The sequence below is a fragment of the Suricata suricatta genome, chromosome X (assembly GCF_006229205.1).
Source record: "Suricata suricatta isolate VVHF042 chromosome X, meerkat_22Aug2017_6uvM2_HiC, whole genome shotgun sequence".
NCBI lineage: Eukaryota > Metazoa > Chordata > Mammalia > Carnivora > Herpestidae > Suricata > Suricata suricatta.
In genome coordinates this window covers 100,342,674-100,364,598 of record NC_043717.1, presented here as the reverse complement: position 1 = coordinate 100,364,598, position 21,925 = coordinate 100,342,674, and the positions used below count along the sequence as shown (strand labels likewise).

The 21,925-nt window shown below is 38.6% G+C and overlaps 1 protein-coding gene across 1 annotated transcript in view; it reads left to right on the top strand.

Annotated features, from left to right (window-relative positions):
* CDR1 (cerebellar degeneration related protein 1) overlaps positions 1 to 21,712 on the top strand; it is a 33,635-nt gene extending 11,923 nt beyond the window's left edge. The window contains 1 exon segment of the mRNA XM_029929712.1: positions 20,885 to 21,712. Coding sequence (XP_029785572.1) covers positions 20,885 to 21,712 — 828 coding nt within the window.
* The last annotated feature ends 213 nt before the right edge of the window (positions 21,713 to 21,925 follow it).

Genomic DNA, 21,925 nt, shown 5'->3' with positions numbered 1-21,925 from the left:
CAGGAAAGCCAGCTCAGAGGCAATTAAGTATGAAACCAGAAATTGCTTCTTAATTCCTTTGTCAGTTTAACAAAAATAAAAGTAAGTGAAGAGCTTGGCCTTACAGTTTTTAAAAAGACATTTCTTAAAAGTCAGGATTGTGAATCCATTTGCTGTATTCCTAATACCCAGAGAGCCCTAATAGGACTCATCTGTTGAAAAGCGAAGCAGAGATTTGGAGATGTCACCTAAAATGAAAACTTAGCACTTTTCAAATTTGCATTTACTTGTATATTTATCACTGATAACAAGCCAGGGAGTTAGCATCTGTAAACATGAAACGTTTAATAGCAAACTCGTTAATTGGAGTTTTTTCATAATTTCATTACAGACTGTGATTCTCTGTTTGGACTAAAGCCTTATTAGTTTGTCACAACCATTATTGCCTCCTAGGAAGTAGTGACTGAGATTTGCCCAAGCACGTGACTCATGCAAATCATGCATTTCCTTCTATGGGTCTCGTTATCCTCAATATTTGGCATTATTAGAATAATTAAACAATTACAGTTCAACAAGGACATAACAGTAGGATATTATGCAATAAATATGTTACTGTTCTAAAGAATTATTAGAAAAAAACAAGTTAATGAACCATGGTACATTCAGAAAGTCCTAGAGTCACTATGTCAGAATTGGAAGAGCTCTTAGAAGTCATGCAGTTAAATCCCTGAAAAGGCAAGAGAATGGTTCAGATCACCGAGTTAGTCTTGGAGTCGGGAGTCTTCTAAGATTAGCATTTTCCCTGTGTGTGTGTGTGTGTGTGTGCGTGTGTGTGCGTGTGTGCGTGTGTATGTGTGCATTTCAGTATATATATTCCCTGTTTGAGGTCGGTTGATTCCAAGGATTTTCTCTGAAGAAAATCATAATCTAACCAGACTTCATTGCCAGAATTTCCCATTTATGAATATTAACTTATGTTAGGTCTTCAGCCATGACATTCATATTTGCAAAAATATACAATCAGGGAGAACTTCCACACGAGAGGCATTTTCCATTATTTATAAACAAAATTTTTCACACGTGGCTTCTTAGATTTATATTATGATGTTATATATTAAGAAATTATCTATAGACTCACTCTTGCATTCTAAAGATAAGTGGACCAGTTGATTTATTTTAGGCAAACCAGGAACCTAGATGAGTGGAGAAATCATCTCGAAAATGGAATTTCAAAGCAGTAAGGGCATGTGACTTCAGATTGACTTCAGAGAAGCCCTTTGCTACAAAATATCCTTCTAAACCCTCAAGAGCAGATAATATAATCCTGTAATAACCATTTCAATTTTTTCTCTGATTTGGGTTCAACAGCTATTCTGACACAATGCTTTCTTAAAACTTTATATGGTGCTCAGTAAACCAAGACCAAGCTCTTCACCCACCTCGTCAGGGCATTTTGCCCCTCCGTCTTAGCTAACCATGAAGCTTGTTGCTATTTCTTCGAGAACATCTCCCACTTACTCCTGTGAGCATGACTCGCTTGCCCACTCACCAGATTTTATCTAGATAGTAGAGGTCAGCTGCAGGCTATACAGGTGTCCTGGCTACAGTGTTGTATTGGCCCATCAGCAAAAAGGGTCCTCCTGTGGGACAAGCAATATGGGGAGCTGACAGAATAAAGATCTTGCTTTAGCTGTCTGTGTAAGTAATACACTGTTCAAATCTGTCTGGGTTCATTGTTCTTTCACCTGCTGAATCTGTCAAGCTGGTTGACATAGTGCGTATTGGTAAACACTCCAGGCTCCACAGCAAGACACCCTAAGTACCAATCCCAGGCGTCTCACTTATGAGCTGTGTGATCTTGGGCAAGGTACATAACCTTTCTGTGCATTGATTTCCTCATTTTAGCTATTACGATGTGAGCGTCCGTGAAAGGAAAAGAACAAGTGCACTGCTTGAAATAAGCAGTCCACTCAGTGTCATAAAATAAGCTGGGCCACTTTTTCAGCGACTGTCCTACATTTACCTGAGGACAGCTTTGCATGAGGTATTACACACAATACAGTGACATTTAAGACACGGAGCCTTTCCCAATGAAACCACTTAATGCTTAATGAGTAATATGCTCAATAAACCTCCTGAGAGTGCAGAGGACCGACCTGGGGCCAGGTCTCCATTTAAGCCTCAAGATGTTTAAGCAAAGCCATCGTTGTCTTCCCTATTCCGGAAATGCGTCGGCCATCCCGTATTTAACTGATTTTAGGCACCAACACTATAATGATTAAAAACTCATGACTTACACTGTATAAGCATAATACATAAATCATAGGTTTTGGTTCATCTTGTGAAATTTACTTTCACTCAACTGTTTGTTTTCTGCTTAGGAAATATGACATATTCAGTAAAGAAATTTGAAGAATACAGAAAATACTTTAAAAACCATCCATAATGCCAGGATAACCACCATTAGCATTTCACATTCTTTTCTCCTATTTTTTGTCGATGTATTTTTACATTGTTGAGCTAATATTGCATAATTTGCTTTTTAAGTAACTTTCCCTCTTAGTTTAAAATGTATAAGGAAGGAAACAAAAACTCCATGTAACCTTACTACCAATTAATCCCAGATGACACTTTTAAAAAACTTATACATGGTTAGAAAACTCAAGCAGTATAATCGTGCACCCTTCCACTGCACGTATATCAGAACAATCAGAACATACGGTATATATGCTATATAACACACCAAACGATTTTCAAATAGGTTTTCAATTACTTGAAATTATAAGCAATACAATGCTGAGTATTTACCAACACGTACCACTATCACATGAACATGGCCGAATGAATTTTCACCAGATTTGTAAGGTGTGTTTACAACAGTCTGGCTCACAAAAAACAAAAAACAAAAAACGGGGGGGGGGGGGGCTTTTTGAAATACAGGAGCTTCACGCTGGGGACCAGGAGGTAAACCTTCACAGAAATCTACTTCAAGGGGGCTATAGCAGGGGCTCCATGCGAGCTCTTTAAGACCGCTAATCAGGGGCGCCTGGGTGGCTCAGTCGGTTAGGCCTCCGGCTTCGGCTCAGGTCAGATCTCACGTTCGTGGGTTCGAGCCCCGCGTCAGGCTCTGTGCTGACAGCCAGCTCAAAGCCTGGAGCCTGCTTCTGATTTTGTGTTTCCTTCTCTCTGCCCCTCCCCCTCTCATGCTCTGTCTCTGTCTGTGTCAAAAATAAATAAAAAACATAAAAAAAAATAAATAAAAGATTTAAAAAAAAGACCGCTAATCAGGAAAGGCCTCCCATATGCATCAAGAGGCCAAGGAGACAAAAATCACACAGTGCTTGAGCACAAGCCCCGTTTTGAAAGTCACAAGAGCAGATATTTCAAATTACAATAACTGATTTTCTACTGAATTGTTTCTCTAACAGACAACTCAATATTATGTGATCCAGAATAACAACAGGGACAGGATTCTCATTATGATCATTAATAATTAACGTGAACAGCTCAGAAGAGGCAAGATGAAAAATAATGGCCTATTACCTGAAGATGAGGAACAGCATGAAAAAGTGATGCAAGGCTGAATAGAGGAACTAATCCCAGAGGCTTCATGCAGGAAACAGAAGAAAACTTCAGAAAACATCCTCAGAGAAAGATTCAAAAGGGTTTTGAAAATGAACATCACAGGGAGCAACAGGAGCTGGTGAGGATACAGAGAAAGGGGTGCCCTCTCACACTGCTGGTGGGAAAGCAAACTGGTGCAGCCACTCTGGAAAACAGTATGGGGGTGCCTCAAAACATTAAAAAAATAACTACCCTATGATCCAGCAATTGCACTACGAGGTATTAACCCAAAGGATACAGAAATATGGATTGGAAGGGATGCATGCACCTCAATGTTTTATCAGCATTATCAACAGTAGCTAAATTATGCACAGAGCCCAAATGTTCATCGGCTGATGAATGGATAAAAAAAGAGGTGGTATATATATCCAGTGGAATATTATTCAACCACCAAAAAGAATGGATGGAGCTAGAGTGTATTATGCTAAGTGAAATAAGTCAGAGAAGGACAAATCCCATAGGATTTCACTTATCTGTGGAGTTTCAGGAAGACAACAAATGTAGAGCACCTGGGTGGCTCAGTCAGTTAAGTGTTTGACTTCAGCTCAGGTCAAGATCTTGTACCCTATGGGTTTGAGCCCCACATCGGGTTCTGTGCTGACAGCCTGGAGCCTGCTTCATATTCAGTGTCTCCCTCTCTCTCTGTCCCTCCCCTGCGCTCTCTCTCAAAAATAAATAAACATTTAAAAAAAGAAAATGAATATAGGGGAAAAAACAGAGAGACAAATCATAAAACAGACTCATCATAACTGTAGAGAACAAACAGCGTTGCTGGAGGGGAGGTGGGGTGGGGTTGTGGGTGAGGAGGGCACTTGTGATGAGCACCAGGCATTGCGTGTAAGTGATGAATCACTAAATTCTACACCTGAAACCAATATTCCACTATACGTTAACAAACTGGAATTTAAATAAAAACTTGAAACTAAAAAAAAAAAAGGGTTTGTACCCATAAAGGAATAGAACAAGCTACTGTGGGAGAAAAAAAGTGTAATTGTAAAGGAAACAGTTTGTGAACATTATAAATATAATTGCCAGATTACAAAAGAAAATATTCCCTCAAATGAAAGTCTAAGTAGCAGAAGGAAACACAGCAGGAAAACAAATTAGACGTCTGGAAGATGACAAAGTACACGGTCAGAATGTGCTGGGGATGGGTGTTGGGAGAGAGTGCAAAGCTGGGAAAGAAACGTTGCGAGGTATGGAGAACAGATAAAGACGAGTCAATGTCTGTCTGATAGAACTTCCAAATGGTAAAGAAGAGAAAGGGAAGATGGGCAAACATAATTGCAGGAATAATGAAAGATACCCTCCTTTAAGCTGGAGACTGTTGTTTTGAAGAAAAATACTGAAAATGGCACATTATGGTGTATTGCTTGCCAGAAATGTCTACAATTAGTTTCCGCCTTGTATTCCTGCCCCTTTGTAATGTGACTTTGAAACTCCTCCCATTACGGAGCCGAATCTATTTCCTCACCTCTTGAGTCTGATAATGTGGCCTTCTGACTCACTTTGGCCACCACAATGTGATGGAAGAAACATTGTGTTAGTTTTAAGCTAAGCCTCTAGAGGCCTTGACACTGCTTCTACACTTGCATGGAAGCAGCCCTATGATTATTAGGTGAACTTGCCCCGTCTTGTTTGCTGGTGGGTGAGAAGTAATGCAGAGCAGACCCAAGCCATTAGAGCCGAAGCCTTCCTAGCACCCCGCTGACCTACCAGATTATCACAGACACATGAGGGATCTCAGCCGAGAACAGAAAAATTGCCCAGCTGGGTCCAGGCCAAACTGCCGACCTACCAGCCTGAAGGAGCCAAAGGAACTAGCTATGTGGATACCTGATGGAAGAACAATTCAGGCAAGATCAGCATATGCTAAGGTCCTGAGGTGAGAGCATATCTGCCACTTCTAAGGAAAGGTAAGGAGATTGGTTTGTCTGGAGTAGAGTAAGTAATGAAGGGGAGAAGGGTAGGGGCTGAAATGAGAGGAGTGTGGTAAATTGTACAAATGGCCACGTATTATTTCCCTTTCTGCACAATTGCTCTTGCTGCATGATACCACAGATCCTCTACTTTACTCCTTGCATCCGGGTTGGCCACGTGGTTTGCTTTGACCCATGGGATATTAGCAAATATTAGCAGAGGCTGGAAAAGCACTTGCATTTCAAGCCTTTCTCTCTTGCTATTCCTGAAGTCCCTGACTGCCATGTAGGTCCAGGTTATTCTGTTGGGTTGAGACCCAGTCACACTCGTCACCAAGACAACACCCCCAACCATACAGTATTGTATGGTATACAAGTGTTGTTCAAGTCAGCTGTTTCTCTATTGGCTTTATGTCTGGATTTTCTAAGTGGGGGTATTGAAGTCCCTTACTGTTATTCATTGCTGTCAATTTCTGCCTTCAGGTCTGTTTTGTATATTTATATGAATAATTAATCAATCAATTAATTAATTTAGCTGCTCTGACATTGTGTGTGTATATGTTTATAATTGTTACATCTTCCTTTTGAGTTGACACTTTTATCATTACATAATGACCTTCTTTGTCTCTAGGGACCATTTGGGACTTAAAGTCTATTTTGTCTAATACAAATCTAGCCACCTCTGCTTTCTCATGGTTACCATTTGCATGAATGTCTCTTAGCCAGTGTCCGTTTGATTCTAAAGTGAGTCTCTCTTAGTTGTAAATTTTTACACATATGTTCACAAAAATGTAAGACAGTGCCACTGTTTTTGTCTTGGAATATATACTTATTTTTTTCTAAAAATAAGTTTGAAAACATGTTTCTTTAAACACATATATTTATGTTGTTGCTTTTTAAGAAGAATCAAATAGATATCTTATTGTTTATTGTTTATTTATTTTTGAGAGAGGGAGAGAGGATATGTGTGTGTGGGCAGGGGAGGAGCTAAGAGAGAGGGAGACACAGAAATGGAAGCAGACTCCAGGCTCTGAGCTAGCTCCAGGCTCTGAGCTGTCAGCACAGAGCCTGATGCAGGGCTTGAACCCACGAACCGTGAAATCATGACCTGAGCTGAAGTCGGAGGCTTAACTGACTGAGCCACCCAGGTGACCCCAAAAGGATATTTTAAAAATTTGTCAGGAGCATCTGGGTGGCTCAGTCAGTTGGGCATCTGACTCTTGGTTTTGGCTCAGGTCATGATATCTGAGTCATGGGATCGAGCCCCATGTCGGGCTCTGTGCTGAGGGTGGAGCCTACTTGGGATTCTCTCTCCCTCTCCCTCTGATAATCTCCCACACTTGTGCTCCCTAGCTCTCTAAAAATAAAAAATTAAAAATAAACAAATACAGTCTCTCTTGCACACAACATATCACAAGAGCATATTTATTTATCCAGTGTTGCCTTTTAATTGGTAAGTTTAATGCATTTACATTCAAAGTAATTATTGATAAGTGAGAACTTACTGTTGCCATTTTGCTAATTGTTTTTGTTTGTCTTGTAGTTGTTTTCTTCCTCTTTTTCAGCTTCTTTATTGTACTTCTCTCTTGTACACTGGGGCTCTCCTAGAGCTATTTTCATTGCTATTGAGGTGTTTATTCATTGTTTTTGTTGGTTTTGTGGGAGAGATGAGCATTTTGCCATCTTGGTAACATGAGAGTAGAGACAATAACTCAGAATCTATTTAAAAACAGTCTCTGAAGAGGAAACATTCATTCACGAGGGCTCCACCCTCATGACCTAATCCCTGCCCAAAGGCCCCACCTCCAAATACCCTCACACTGGGGATGTGGTTTCAACATTAGACTTTTGGGGAAAACTTTCATTCTTTAGCACCCTGTAACTTCGGCCAACAGAATGTGCTCCATCTCTAAGCCACAAGAGCATGGTCCCTTCTAAACCTTCTCTTCAATTCTGCTGTGTGGGAAGAATAATCCTGCTGGGAAGCAAGAGAACATGTGGAACAGACCCCACTTGCCCCTGCTGGGGCCATCTAAGGGCAGCATAGTGCTAGTGTCCCCCAAACATGTAGAGAGCACAGTCAAGAGCAGTAGAGCTATGTGCGTGACCCACAGCTGATGGCCACCATTAATGGATTTCCTATCCCCATACCCGTTGCAATGTAACTTTGTAGTTCTTCCCATTAAAGCATGAAGGGTTTTTTTTCCCTCACGTCTTGAATCCACATGGATAGGCCTTGAGAGGCTTTGCACACTTCTACTCATCCTCTCGGAGCTCTGCCATGCTATGAGAACGTGCCTGGGCTTGTCTGATGGACGATGAAAGACCATGTGATTGGGAGCCTGCTTATCTGAGCAAACCTCCAAACATGTGACAGAGTCCTGCCAAGATCAACAGAGCTTTCTAATTTACACATAGCTGACCATAGACACGTAAGTGAGTCTAGCAAAAAATGAGAAGAAATGCCCAGCTGACTCATAGGCTTGTGAAAATAAAAGGTTATTGACTTAGGCCAATGAATTTTGAAGTGCTTTGTTATACCGCAATAGGGAAGTAGCACAAGCCCTATCAACAAAGTAACCTGGAAGAAAGTGACTCTGTGTATGTTTTCTGGGCAGTTATTAAATTACCGTGAAATTCAAAATTGGTCTTACAGAGATGGGACATCTTAATCCATGTTGATCTTTGATTTAAAACTTTAAATGGCTTTTTAAAATATGAAAACATGCAAATAATGTCAGTCCCTTGGATGAGTGGCAAAGCAAGTGAGAAAAACAACGGTAAGTAAGTATAACTTGAACATAAAATAGCAATTGAAGTTTGTTATCTTAGTTTTCTGGTGTTTTATGTTGGTGCTTATGGTAAACAAACTAAATATGAATTATATATGTGTACAGAAATAAACCCACCCAAACTTCCTGAATAAAAATTTAAGTCTGACAATTTTTGATATTGGCTACACTTTCTGATATTCCCCATTGCTTTTTCCAAAGGTAAACTGGTAGAGTACTAAGATAATAAATATATGTATTTTTCTAAAGGTCTTTAATAAACTTGGATTCAACATTAAAGTTATCCTCAACAATAGAGGAAACCACTAGCCCCCATAAAAATAAATCATTAATGATAATTTTGAAGTAACTTCCCAATATTCTATTTGAACTACTTAACGTCCTGCACTTTTGAATTCCCTGGATGGACAGTTTTCTTTGCAGATAGCAGGGCTTTGAGGAATAGTGATGTAGATTGTCTGGAGTGATACAATTTACAGCCATTTTAAGAAATATATGCTAGTAGAAAGAAAAATGAAGGTTGTTAAATTGGGAGGCTAGCAATGCTGGAATTTGAACACAGGGTATGGCTTCATAACATATAACATGGTTTAATAAAGGCATTAGAAAAGCAGAAAAAAATTGGCTGCACAAAAAACACAAATAAAAAATTGGATTAATAAAGCCCTCATTAAACTAGTAAAAAAAAGAAACCGTGACTTAAAAGCCGTAATGTGAAATTGCAGTATACTTTGAAAAAAGGAATTCTTTTGATTCTTCATGACAGTGGAGAGTAGCTGCTGCCATGTTAACCGGCTCCACCTCAAGCAGTCACGTGAAATTTCCACTCCCAACTTCCCAGGATGGCTCTCTCCATTTTTCACTAAAAAGAAACTGGGATCCTTACAGAATAGCATATTTTAAAATCAGCCTGGAACATTCTGTTTTGGGAAGGACGCTGCCTGGGTTGTGACATAGGATTCGGCATAAAATCATTCCCACTGATCCATGAAAATTTCAACGTTAAAATGATAATTATGTTGGGGTGCCTGGGTGGCTCAGTTGGTTGAACGTCTGACTTCTGCTCAGGTTCATGATCTCACAGTTTGTGAGTTCCAGCCCTGAGTCAGGCTCTGTGCTGACAGCTCAGAGCCTGGAGCCTGCTGTGAATTCTGTGTCTCCCTCTCTCTCTCGGCCCCTCCCTCACTCATGCTTTGTCTCTCTCTCTCTCTCTCTCTCTCTTTTTGAGGCTAAGTTCGGTTCAAAATACAGGCACGTGTTCTAGCGGGATTTTTCTGGAATGACGTAACACCTATATCTAAATGCAGTGCCGTGAGTTCAGATGTGTCAGGACCCCATCCTAGAGTGGATTTTTGCAGCTACCTGTTCTCAGAGATTCTACATATGCAAGAGAGGCTGTGCTGTGATATGCCAAAAACTTTACGCCACATTTTAGGAGGAGAAAACATGTTTTATTCAGTACAAAGAAGAAATGCATGCAGGAAGGGAGAAGACTTGGTGCCAAGCATGAAACCAGAAAAATATATTGTCTTCATAATTACTGATAATGTGCTTATGAAGTTAACTATTAAATTAAGGTCCTAAAATAGAAATATAGGCATAGCGTAGCAACCAAAAATATTTTGAAGCCTAGACGAGGGGCAGTGGTTCATCAGGAATTCAGCTTTTTTGATCCACCAGAACTCCATCTCATGAGGGAAATATTGCTCACAGCTGTGCTCCTTTCTAGGCACTCTGGGGGCAGACTTATCTGGAAGAAATGGTAGGGGAAATAAAAGTAAAAAGTATGCTAAAGACCTTGTCTTGTTGGGGTAGGAGTGCAGTAGAGAACTGATTATTTCTTGGCATTGAGAAGGAAATCTGTCTCCTCAGTGCCTAGAGTTCTTGCATCCCGTTCTTAGCTTCCATTCTAGGGTATGAAGGACCACAGTGGCTGAAATGGAAGCCCAGGCTCTGTTGAGGCATCAGGCCTAGAGCAGCTGAGGGAAACTTCCAGAGGAGCTCAGGGTCACCGACTAAATTCTGATAGGCCCCAAACAATTCTCAAGGAAATAGAGGATTGGCTAACCTCCTCTAGAGAGGATTCAGAAACTGGGGAAAGATTTGAATTGAGGTGATGTTAACCAGGATCATCATTAAAGAAAGAGTGTGGAGAAATCTTTGGTTTAGGGTGAGGGGTTAATAAAAATCTCAAAGTTAATTCATTTTATGACACGGTCCAAATGTCCCTTTTTTTTTCTTTTCTTGTGTATTCTAAACTTTTAAATAATATAGATGTTGGAGTGTTGAATTTAATTATACAACGTTCTGGAGATAGTTTTCTTTGTCAGATTTGATTTTTTTTCTTTTTTTAAAAATATAGTTTATTGTCAAGTTGGTTTCCTTATAACACCCAGTGCTCCTCCCCACAGGTGCCCTCCTCCATGACCATCACCCCCTTCCCCTGTCCCCCCATCAACCCTTGGTTTGTTCTCAGTATTTTAGAGTCTCTTGTGGTTTGTCTCTCTCCCTCTACTTAACTATTTTCCCCCTTCCCCTCCCCCTATGGTCCTCTGTTAGGTTTCTCCTGTTAGACCTGTGAGTGCAAACATATGGTATCTGTCCTTCTCCGCCTGACTTATTTCACTTAGCATGACACCCTCGAGGTCCATCCACTTTCCTACAAATGGCCAGATTTCATTCTTTGTCATTGCCATGTAGGACTCCAAATATCCCTTTCCAATAAATATCAAATGGTTTAAGGCTTCATGGTCAACAATGAACTCTCTTCCCACAGTTTTGTGACCAGAATGTTCCTGCTCCCTGAAGATGCAGGTCTTCCCATAATGGGAAACTATTAGGACAGAAGAATAACTTATCTTCTAAGACAGGTTATCTAGACTCTTTGTGGTTGGGCAGGACGCTGAAAATATAGGGGGAATGTAGACAACAAAATAACCAAAAGCAAAGGAAGGAACCAATGCTGACGAATGAGGGGGCGAGGGAAGCAGTGTCATGAGAGTAGGTCCATCGGCCTGTGCAGAACAGGAATGGCTCCATGGGGTGCCCTGGAGGACTAGGGTGTCAGGTGCGGAGGTTCAGCTTCAATTAGGAATTGAGTTCTAGGAAGGAAATGGTACTTAAAAAAAAACTTTTTTAAATGTTTATTTATTTTTGAGAGACAGAGCGTAAGCAGGGGAAAGGCAGAGAGAGGAGACACAGATTCTGACAGGTTCCAGGCTCTGAGCTGTCAGCACAGAGCCTGACGCAGGGCTCAAATCCACAAACTGTGAGATCATGACCGGAGCCGAAGCCGGACGCTTAACTGACTGAGCCACCCAGGTGCCCCAGGAAATGGCATTTTAAGGCAATAATCTGGCAGCAATAAACAGAATGGACAGGAGTAATAAGGGATTGTGAGGTCAGTGGACGGATATATAATCTCCATGATGATATCCTGAGCAAGGAGCGGGAGACTGGTAAGGAATGAACAAATAAATTCTAGGCACACTTAAAAGCAGATGGTTTTGCTTTATTTTTTCATTCCAAAGATACTATGTGCTCACTTTAAAAGTTTTAAAAAGTTTAAAAGTTTTAATGATACAAAAATACAGAAGGTAAAATAATGCATGTATATATACAGATATGTACATATGCAACCACAATTAGAAGTGATATTTCAAATATTTTCCTATAGGAAAGGACATGCACCTTGAAAAAATCCAGAAAAAAAGAAAACAAATTAAAATAATGACAGAATTGTAAATAAATGTTACAGATTGTAATAAATGTGAAAGTTTTAAAAATTTTTTTAAATGTTTATTTATTTTGAGAGAGAGGGACAGAGTGCAAGTGGGGAAGGGGCAGAAAGAGATGGAGACACACAGAATCTGAAGCAGGCTCCAGGCTCTGAGTTGTCAGCACAGAGCCAGACGTGGGGGCTCAAACCCACGAACCACGAGATCATGACCTGAGCCGGAGTCGGGCACTTAACCGACTGAGCCATCCAGGTGCCCAAAATGTGAAAGTTTAATTATGAATTAAAACGTAAACATTCCATATGGAGTAAAAAAAAAAATATTCATCATGTACCGTTTTGAAAAGGTAAAGAAACACCTAAAATGAAACAACACAGAAAAACTCCAAATACTGAAATGGATAAAGATACGCTGGACAGATGCTAACAAAAATCAAGTAAAGGTGGCAAAAAACATCACGCAAAAAGCATTAAATGGGTCAAAGAAGGTACCTTTATGTTGTCAATTAACACAATCCAATAAATATAATCATGAAAGTTAATGCATCAAAATGAATTTCAACTATGTAAAGGAGAAAAGGCTAGAAATAGGAGACTATGATAAAATAAATAGAAGAGTTTTATACACCTTCATCAAAAATTTAGATTGAGCACATAAAAAGGGAAAATCTGAGTAACAATTCAATTTAGTATGTAGAACTATGGTATAATATTACCCAAACAAAAAGGAAACATACATTTGCTTCAATTGCCCATGGAATATTTATAAAAGTTTATTATATTAGGACACAAAAAAGCTCCAAGATGTATAATCCACGCAGGAAACATTCTCCCATCCATGTCCCATCCATGAGACAGCAGGACTAGTAATAGGGGGAAAAGGGTAGAAAAACAAAATGTCAGCGAAAATCTAACCACGGTGAAATAGATAAATACTTCTAAATAACTCTTGGATTAAAAAGGGAAACAAAACTAACTACAGATGAAGTGACCAAAAAAACCAAAAGGATTATGGTAACACTGCAGGTAGAAACTGTGGGGCACAAACATGTATCCAAAGCAAAATTTCTCATTTTTAAGCATTAAATAGAAAATAAGAAAGACTGAAAAATAAACTCCGCTTTCACCTAATTGATCTAGAAAGAGATCAAACAGAACCAAAGAATATAGAAATAGTATTAACAAAAGCAGAAAGTGATATAAGGAAAAAAAACTTTTAAAAATAGTTAAACTGAAAATAAAATGCACATATCCATAAACAGTCCTATTAAGTGAAAGAAAAAAAGGAGGCTATCGCCACATACATGCAAATTAAGACACATTAGAAGATTATGTACAACTTCTAATCAATACATTTGCAAATCTAAATGAAATGGGCGAGTGTCAAAAACCGCCCCACGGAGAGGTGGAAAACTTGCATACATTGATCATCAGAGCAGCAAACAGGCTTCTAAATATGCAAAACAGAGCGGTTGCCAGAAGGGAGGTACAGTGGGGGGATGGGTGAAATAGCTAAAGGAAATTAAGAGTATACTTATCTCAAGGAGCACTGAGAAATGTATAGAATTGTTGAATCCTTCTACTGTCCACCTGAAACTAATATAAACTAGGTTAATTATGCGTCAATTAAAAAATATAAATGAAATTTTAAAACTAAAAATTCACACACACAAGGAAGAAACAGAGATTTACATTTCTACCCTCCCTCTTCCCAAATAAATACCAGGACCAAATGGTTTTATGGGTATTAACCAACTTTTCAAGGGGGACAGCTTGTGTCTAAGGCACGCTGTAAAATAAGAAAAAAAAATCCAGTTCATTCACAAGTACATAGTCATGATATTAAATCAGGAAAGCGACATCGCACAAAGGAACACAGTAAATGAGTTTCCCAACAAACATGCCTTGGCACACTGGTGTCCCGTAGATGGGCTGTAGGTGTGATTTACCTTCTAAGGCCTGGGGGGCAAACAGGCAGAGCCCGGAGAAGCCAGCTGCCTCTTCCCTGAGCAACTGTGTCCACTTACCGCAGTGTGCCAAGATGTCAAAAGGGTAAGGAAGAGGCGGTGCTGTGGGGACCTGTTAATATAGAGCTTGATATCTGAAATCAAACACTGACAGAGCCAAAACACCACTACCGAGTCAGTTTGATTCCAAGAATGCAAGAATACCTCAACATTAGGAAACGTATTAGTGTAATTAACTACATTCATGGATTAAAGACAACAACCATATTATAGCCCTGGCAGATGCCAGGAAAGACATTTATACCACTCTGTGTCTGTTCTTGACAGAACTGGAAGTTAATCAGGAAGCAAGACTAGAAGGGTATTTCCATAACTGGAAAAAGGTTGTATATCACAAACAATGAATGGCAGTCATCATATTTTAAAGTGAAAAAAAGGTATTTATGTTAAGGCCAAAAGCAAGAGAAGGATGCTCGCTCTTTACTAATCAACGTAAATCTGCATTGACCTAGAAGTTGTAAGATCTTTATCAATGTTGTAGAAGGAAAAAAAAACTAGATACAAATATTAGCAAAGAAAAGACAAACGTTCCATTGTTTGCAACTGACATATTCGTGTACCTAGGAATTCAACATAATTAACTGGAAAAAATAACATAGAGCTGAGAACAGACTTTAATATGATGCCTGGATACAGGATTAAATGCAAAACCCTGTATCATAAAGATATCAGTTCTTGACACATCACTCAATAGGTCCAAGGCAATTCAAGGCATTTTAACAGAAGATGATGAGTTGATTCTAAAATTCATCTGAAAAATAAAACTGTACAAGAATAGCTAAGTAAATTCTGAATAACAAAAGAGAAAGAGCTTTAATTAAAGCAGAGAGGCACTAGCTCAGTAAAAGACAAAATTGAACAGACATGAAGCATAAATATACCCATATATTTCATGATAAAAACAAGAATTCTAAATTACTGCAGATGTAATTATGTAAATAACAGGAAAAAATAAACATAGGTCTCTTATTTTCCACCATACACACACACACACACAAATCAAATCCAAATGGACATATAGATTAAGACATTCCATAATAAAAAATATATATAATGTATTAGAAGAAAATATAAGAGCATACTTTTATAATGTTGAGATACAGACACCTACCTAGGTATGAGACAAAACCAAGAAATTATAAAAAGAAAGATAATGTGTTTGCCCATTTCTATAATTAAATCGTTAGGGCAATACCACCATAAATAAACATTTAGAAGACAAATGACAGACATTTGTGGTATATGGCAGACAAATGGATACCAGCTCTGATATCCAGGGACCTCCTACAAATCAACAAAGAAAAAAGACAAATAATTCAACAGAAAAATAAGGCAAAGGATATGAACAAGCAATCTGCAACAGAAGAAATACAAACAGCTAATAAAAACACTAAGAGGTGCTTAATTTTACTAGTGCTCAGGGGAAAATAATGGAATGATATTAGAGTTTTCATCCAAAATGCTGACACAAATTAAAAAGAATGACAGGGCCCATCATGCTGGACAGCAAGTTAGCTCATACCCTTTGATGTAGCCATTATACTTCTAAGGTACCAGCCTGTAAAAATACTTGTAAATGTGCAAAAGGTAGATTTAAAAGAATGCTTTTATAGCATTATCTGTAATAGTAAACAACAACAACAACAACAACTGTTAACAACCTCAAGATTTATCATGTGGGAAGGGTTGTATAAATTATATAGTATATCTTTCTATGGAATTCCGCCAGCTATTACAACAAAATGACTTTTTTGGGGCACCTGGGTTGCTCAGTCGGTTGAGCATACGACTCCAGCTCTGGTCATGATATAACTGTTCGTGAGTTCGAGCCCCACATCGGGCTCTGTGCTGACAGCTCAGACCCTGGAGCCTGCTTCTGAATCTGTGTCTCCCTCTCTCTCTCTGACCCTCCCCGCCCCTGCTCACCCTCTGTCTGTCTCTCTCTCAAAAACAAATAAACATGAAAAAAAATTTCTATTACCAGGGCTGGGGGAGGAGGGCGAGTTGTAGAATAATAAGTAGAGGATGATTTAATTTTGTGAAACACCAAGAACACATGCACATAGAAAAAGTACTTGGAAGATACAAAAAGAACAAGTATTCATGGCTGACGCTGGATGAGGACTTTATATACTACTATACTTTTTATTTTTACAATAAGCATATATTACTTTTGTAACAACAACAACAACACAAAAATAAGCTCACTCCGTAACATTTGGATTAAAAAAAACAACTGTAAGAAAACAGAAAAAACTGATGTGAAATGTCACTAGACAGAGGCAATTATTATTAACCTCTCAACCTTTTTTCAGTCCCTGGTATGCACGTTTAACGTATCTGAGATCCTCCTCTAAGTAATTTGGGGCTTGTCTTTCAATTAATGTTATATTATATTTTCCCCAGAGAAAATTTAGAGAATGAAGAGCTACAAGAGAATAAAAAGCCCATGTATTCCAACAACCCACTGCTTAAGAAAATACCATGCAATTTGAATTCACTGAATTGTATTATGAGTAATCCACGTACACTGTCTCATTGATCTATGCATGACCCGCTTTTCTTTTTATCCATTAACTTATTTTTCATAATAATCATAGTTATTAAATATTCAATGGTATGCTTTTAATTATATAACGAACACCCACCCACTCATTGAACCTGAGTGCTAGACTACGGATGATAACTTCAATCGACTTCTGTGATCCTCTCATATTCCGGCCCCTTTCCTCAGTCCCAATGACCATTATCCCGAAGCTTTTATGGGTTCTCCTTTGCTTTTTAATAAAATATTTTTAATCCCAAATATATACATTTATCTAAATAACATAGTGTTTAGTTTCAATTGTTTTTGAATAATACGGAAGGACATCCTATCATATGTGCTCTTCCTGGACTTGGTACCTTAATTTCACATTATAGAAGTACAGTCTACCCATATTATTATGGTCAGCAGTAGTTCATTCATTTGATTGCTGTATAATATCACGCTGTGTAAACATACCACAATTTATCCATTTTCCTTTTGGGACTTTTACTACTTACATAGTAGTGTATATTCTCCTGGTCATTTTTCTGAGGACATCTGTAGAGTTGCCTTTCTAAAAATTTGGCTATTATACATACTTTCATGTGACCTGTTCCTCTCACAAATGAGATCATGTGAACATATTCCTATTTCAGTGAACATTCTTCTGTAGTAGAAACTTTTTAAAAATCTTTTTGTTTTTAATGTTTATTTTTGAGACAGAGAGAGAGAGAGAGAGAGAGAGAGAGTATGGGAGGGGCATAAAGAGAGGAAGACACAGAATCTGAAGCAGGCTCCAGGTCTGAGCTGTCAGCACATGACCCAGCGCAGGGTTCAAACTCACAGACTGCAAGATCATGACCTGAGCTGAAGTAGAACACCTCACCAACTGAGCCACCCAGGTGCCCCTGTGGTAGAAACTTAAATGGATGCATAGTACTCCATCATAGAGCTAGCATATAATTTTATATAACCATCCCCGATTCTTTTTTTTTTTTTGTTTATTTATTTTTGAGACAGAGACAGAACACAAGAAGGGAGGAGGGGTAGAGAAAGAGAGGGAGACACAGAATCGGAAGCAGGCTCCAGGTTCTGAGCTGTCAGCACAGAGCCCAATGAGGGGCTTGAACCCACGATCCGTGAAATCATGACCTGAGCTGAAGTCAGATGCTTAACTGACTGAGCCGCCCAGGCGCTCCCCTCCCTGATTCTTGGACATCCTGACTGCTTATGGGGTTTTTGCTCTGATAAGCCTTATGATGTACATATCCCTCGACTCAGCAACTCTCCTTTAAGGATTTATCCTAAGTGATCCCTGAACAAATTTGCACACAATCACATACAGGGCCTCCATGGAGGATGACACAGTTTGTATTCTGCACAGCTCATGCAACGTATGTGCTCATCACAGCAGTTTTTAGAATACAAAACAAGTGGAAAGAACCCAGTGCCCACCAATAGGAGGTAAAGTAAACAAGTTACGTATTAAAATTAGAAGGTAGACTCACAGTCACTGACATGGGAAGATGTTTATAATTTATTGTTAAGGGGGAAAGAATGAGTTAAATATCAGTATGATTCCATTTTGGAAAAGAGAATAAACATACCTATAAAAGAGGGTGGAAAAACCTACACCAAAAACCTGATAGCAATTATCTCAAAGTATTGCGTTTATTTGAGATCTTAATTTTTTTTCACTTGCTTGCTTTTATTTTGAAGTGTTTTCAACAGTAAAACTTGATTACATGTATAATAAGATGAATAGTGAACTTTTATGCATAATCATTTAAATATTTTTCCTGAATATAAAATACTTTCACACTAAGAACTTTCGAAGGAAAAAAAAAAGAACACCAAGAAGTACACACAAATCACACATAAACGTACCCACCTAGAAATAATTAGTTCACAATCTCCAATGTGTTTATTTCTAGTAATTTGTCTCTGATTATATATACTTAAGATAATTGCAATCACACTTTATATAATCTTGTATGCTGATTTTTCACTTAACATTATATAATATCAACATACAATAAATATTTTAATGAAAGAATATTCCATCACATGGAAATAGCACATTTACTTAATCATGCCCTCCAAGTTAGACCTCTAGGTTTTCTGTTTTTCACTATGCCAAATACTATGTGAGGAACATCTTTGTGCATGAATTATCCACATTTTAGATGATTTCCTTGAATAGATTCACTGAAGTAAAGATACGAAGTCAAAGAGTACCAACATTTTTATATCCCTTAATATATATTGCCAAAACTATACTTACTATACATTTTAAGGCAGCATGGAGTAATAGAAAAAAGAAGTCAAATTACATGGATCCCGTGCCCATCTTTAGTACTTGCTGTTTAACCTGATTAGGTAAAACTGATATAAAAACATCCATCTTAATAATCAAATAAGAAAATAGATCCTTCAGTCACCATAAATGTTACTTCCTCAGGAATGCTTTCCTTAACTTTCCAGACTCTCACAGCATCTTATACTTACTTTTCCTTCATAATCTTACAACAACTGATAAATAGTTTTCAATTATTTGTACATTGTCAGTTTCCTCTAGGTGATTTTAAGTTCCATTAAAATAATCCTGGCGTACAGTTGGTGCTCAATAAACATTTGTTGAATGCATGAATAGATGGATGATGAATGAAATGATAGCACTTTTCAAAATAAATCATTAGACATTTGGAAGTTATTTCAACTTTAATAGTACTTATTATTATTCATTTGTATTACCATGTAGATGATTCTAGATCTTTAGAGATGCCTTGACTAACCATAATTTCATTAGGTAGCTTTAGTGCTTATTATACCAGTCAGAGCCATGGCAGCAATTTTGCTGGAAGCACCTGTTAGGAGTTGAGACTCTAGATGGTTGGTTCTCTAGGTCAGCATGCTGAGGGTTAAGGTGTTGTAGTTACCATTAGTTGAACACAAGGCAGCGGTCAGGAATCCAGGAGGCCAATGATATGTGAAGAAACAGGTAAATCCTGGAGGTCAGAAACAAACTAATGGCAAGGTGAAAACTGGAGAATGGTCAGTGATAAGAGATTAAAGTTGATGGGAGAGTCAAATTTCAAGCACCAGGACTCAAAGCATGAATAGGATTCTAAAGCAAAGGGTACTTGAACTCAGTGCTTCCTTAAATTATTTCTGCCCAAATTGAAAATGGTATCAAGAAGTGTTTGTGCCTAGTTCCATACACATGGGTAAGGTAATAACAGTAAATAGTTGAAGAATGAGATCTGTGAATACAAATAGGTTCTGATAGCGACAGGACAAAGTGAGACCATTTGCACATAAGATCTGACAATAGTCTGCACATAAAATGGGAGCAATCACACTTTGGATCCCATAATTCTTATCTTAACTTCAGCAGAAGATACTATAGTGTAGTGGTTGGGATCATGGGCTCTGGTCACAAGCTAGCTGAATTCAAATCCCAGATCTCTCATTTCATTTATTAGTTGTATCCTTTGGACAAGTTACTTTACTTCTATGTGTCAGTTTCCTCATCTGTAAAACGGAGATGATAGCACCTACTTCAATGAGTTCTTGTGAAGATTAAATGAATAATGCATGTTACGATCTTAGAACAGTGCCTGGACATAGCAAATGCTATGTTAAGGGCTATTATTATTATTATTACTATTACTGATTGGCCACATAAGACCAAACAAAAATTGGTGGTGAAAGAAATGGATAAATACACTGTATGTTAACTCTAATAAACAGTCTCTAAACATTTTTCATTAAATAAGAATTTCACTTGCACCTAAACATAGTTGACTATGTAAAAACTATAAGCATCAGGAAAGTAGCAACATTTCTCACAGCAATCCCATCAGTGTGTTTATTTTACAGAAGCTGTTTTTATGAACACTATCTTAAAAAGTTGTTAAACATAAATATATATTTCCTAATAGCAGAAAACACTATTAAGCTGCAATACAGTTGATCCATAAAATCTGGTCTGTAAGAAGGAACACCTTATTAAATTTTTTGAGGCTAATTCTACTGTAAGCAGGATTACTTGTGTTGGGAGGCCTGTCTATAGAAAGATCTGAACACAGAAAGGCTTGGACTTGGGAAGACTAATTTTAAAATGGTCTGGACCTGGGGAAAGGTCCGAAAACCTGGACTATGGAACATGTTAGAATACCTGGATATTGTAGACACTGGAAGACCCAATGGTAGAAGACCAGCACTCTGGAGACGTTGGAAGACGTGGATATTGAGCCCCCTGTTGGAAGACTGGGTAGTCGACGGAAGACGTGGAGATGCTGGAAGACGTGGAGATGCTGGAAGACGTGGCGATGCTGGAAGACATGGAGATGTTGGAAGACGCCGAGATGCTGGAAGACAAGCAGATGCTGGAAGCCCTGGAGATGCTGGAAGCCCTGGAGATGTAGGAAGACAAGGATTTTCTGGAAGACGTGGCTTACTTGGAAGACATGGATTTTCAGGAAGACGTAAATTTGTTGGAAGACATGGGTAGGCTGGAAGACATGAATCTGATGGAAGACACAGCTTTGTTGGAAGACAAGGATTTGCTGGAAGATGTGGATTTGCTGGAAGCCATGGATTTGATGGAAGACTTGGATTTTCTGGAAGACCTGGAGGTCATTGGAAGACGTGGATTTCCTGGAAGACATGGCTTTTCTGGAAGACGTAGATTTTCAGGAAGACCCGAGTTGTCTGGAAGACCTGGATTGTTTGGAAGACGTAGATTTGCTGGAAGACATGGAGGTTACTGGAAGACATGGATTTTCTTCTGGAAGACGTGGATCTCTAGGAAGACGTATATTTGTTGGAAGACCTGGATTTAGTGGAAGACATACATTTTCTGGAAGACGTGACTCTATTGGAAGACCTGGATTTATTTAGTGGAAGACATAAATTTTGTTGGGAAGACATCGATTGACTGGAAGACTGGATTTGGTGGAAGACATGGATTGGTTGGAAGTTCTGGATTTTTCTGGAAGACATGGACTGAGTGGAAGACTTGGATTTCTTTCTGGAAGACGCTGATTGACTGGAAGATCTGGATTTTCCGGAAGACATAAGTTAGCTGGAAGACTTGGATTTAGTGGAAGACGTGGATTTAGTGGAAGACATAGTTTTTTCTGGAAGACTTGGATTGTCTGGAAGACCTTGAAATTGCTGGAAGACGTGGATTGTCTGGAAGACCTTGAAACCATTGGAAGACATGGATTTTCTGGAAGACGTGGATTTTCCTGGAAGATATGAGTTTTATGGAAGACCTCTAATTACTGGAAGACGTGGATAATCTGGAAGACATG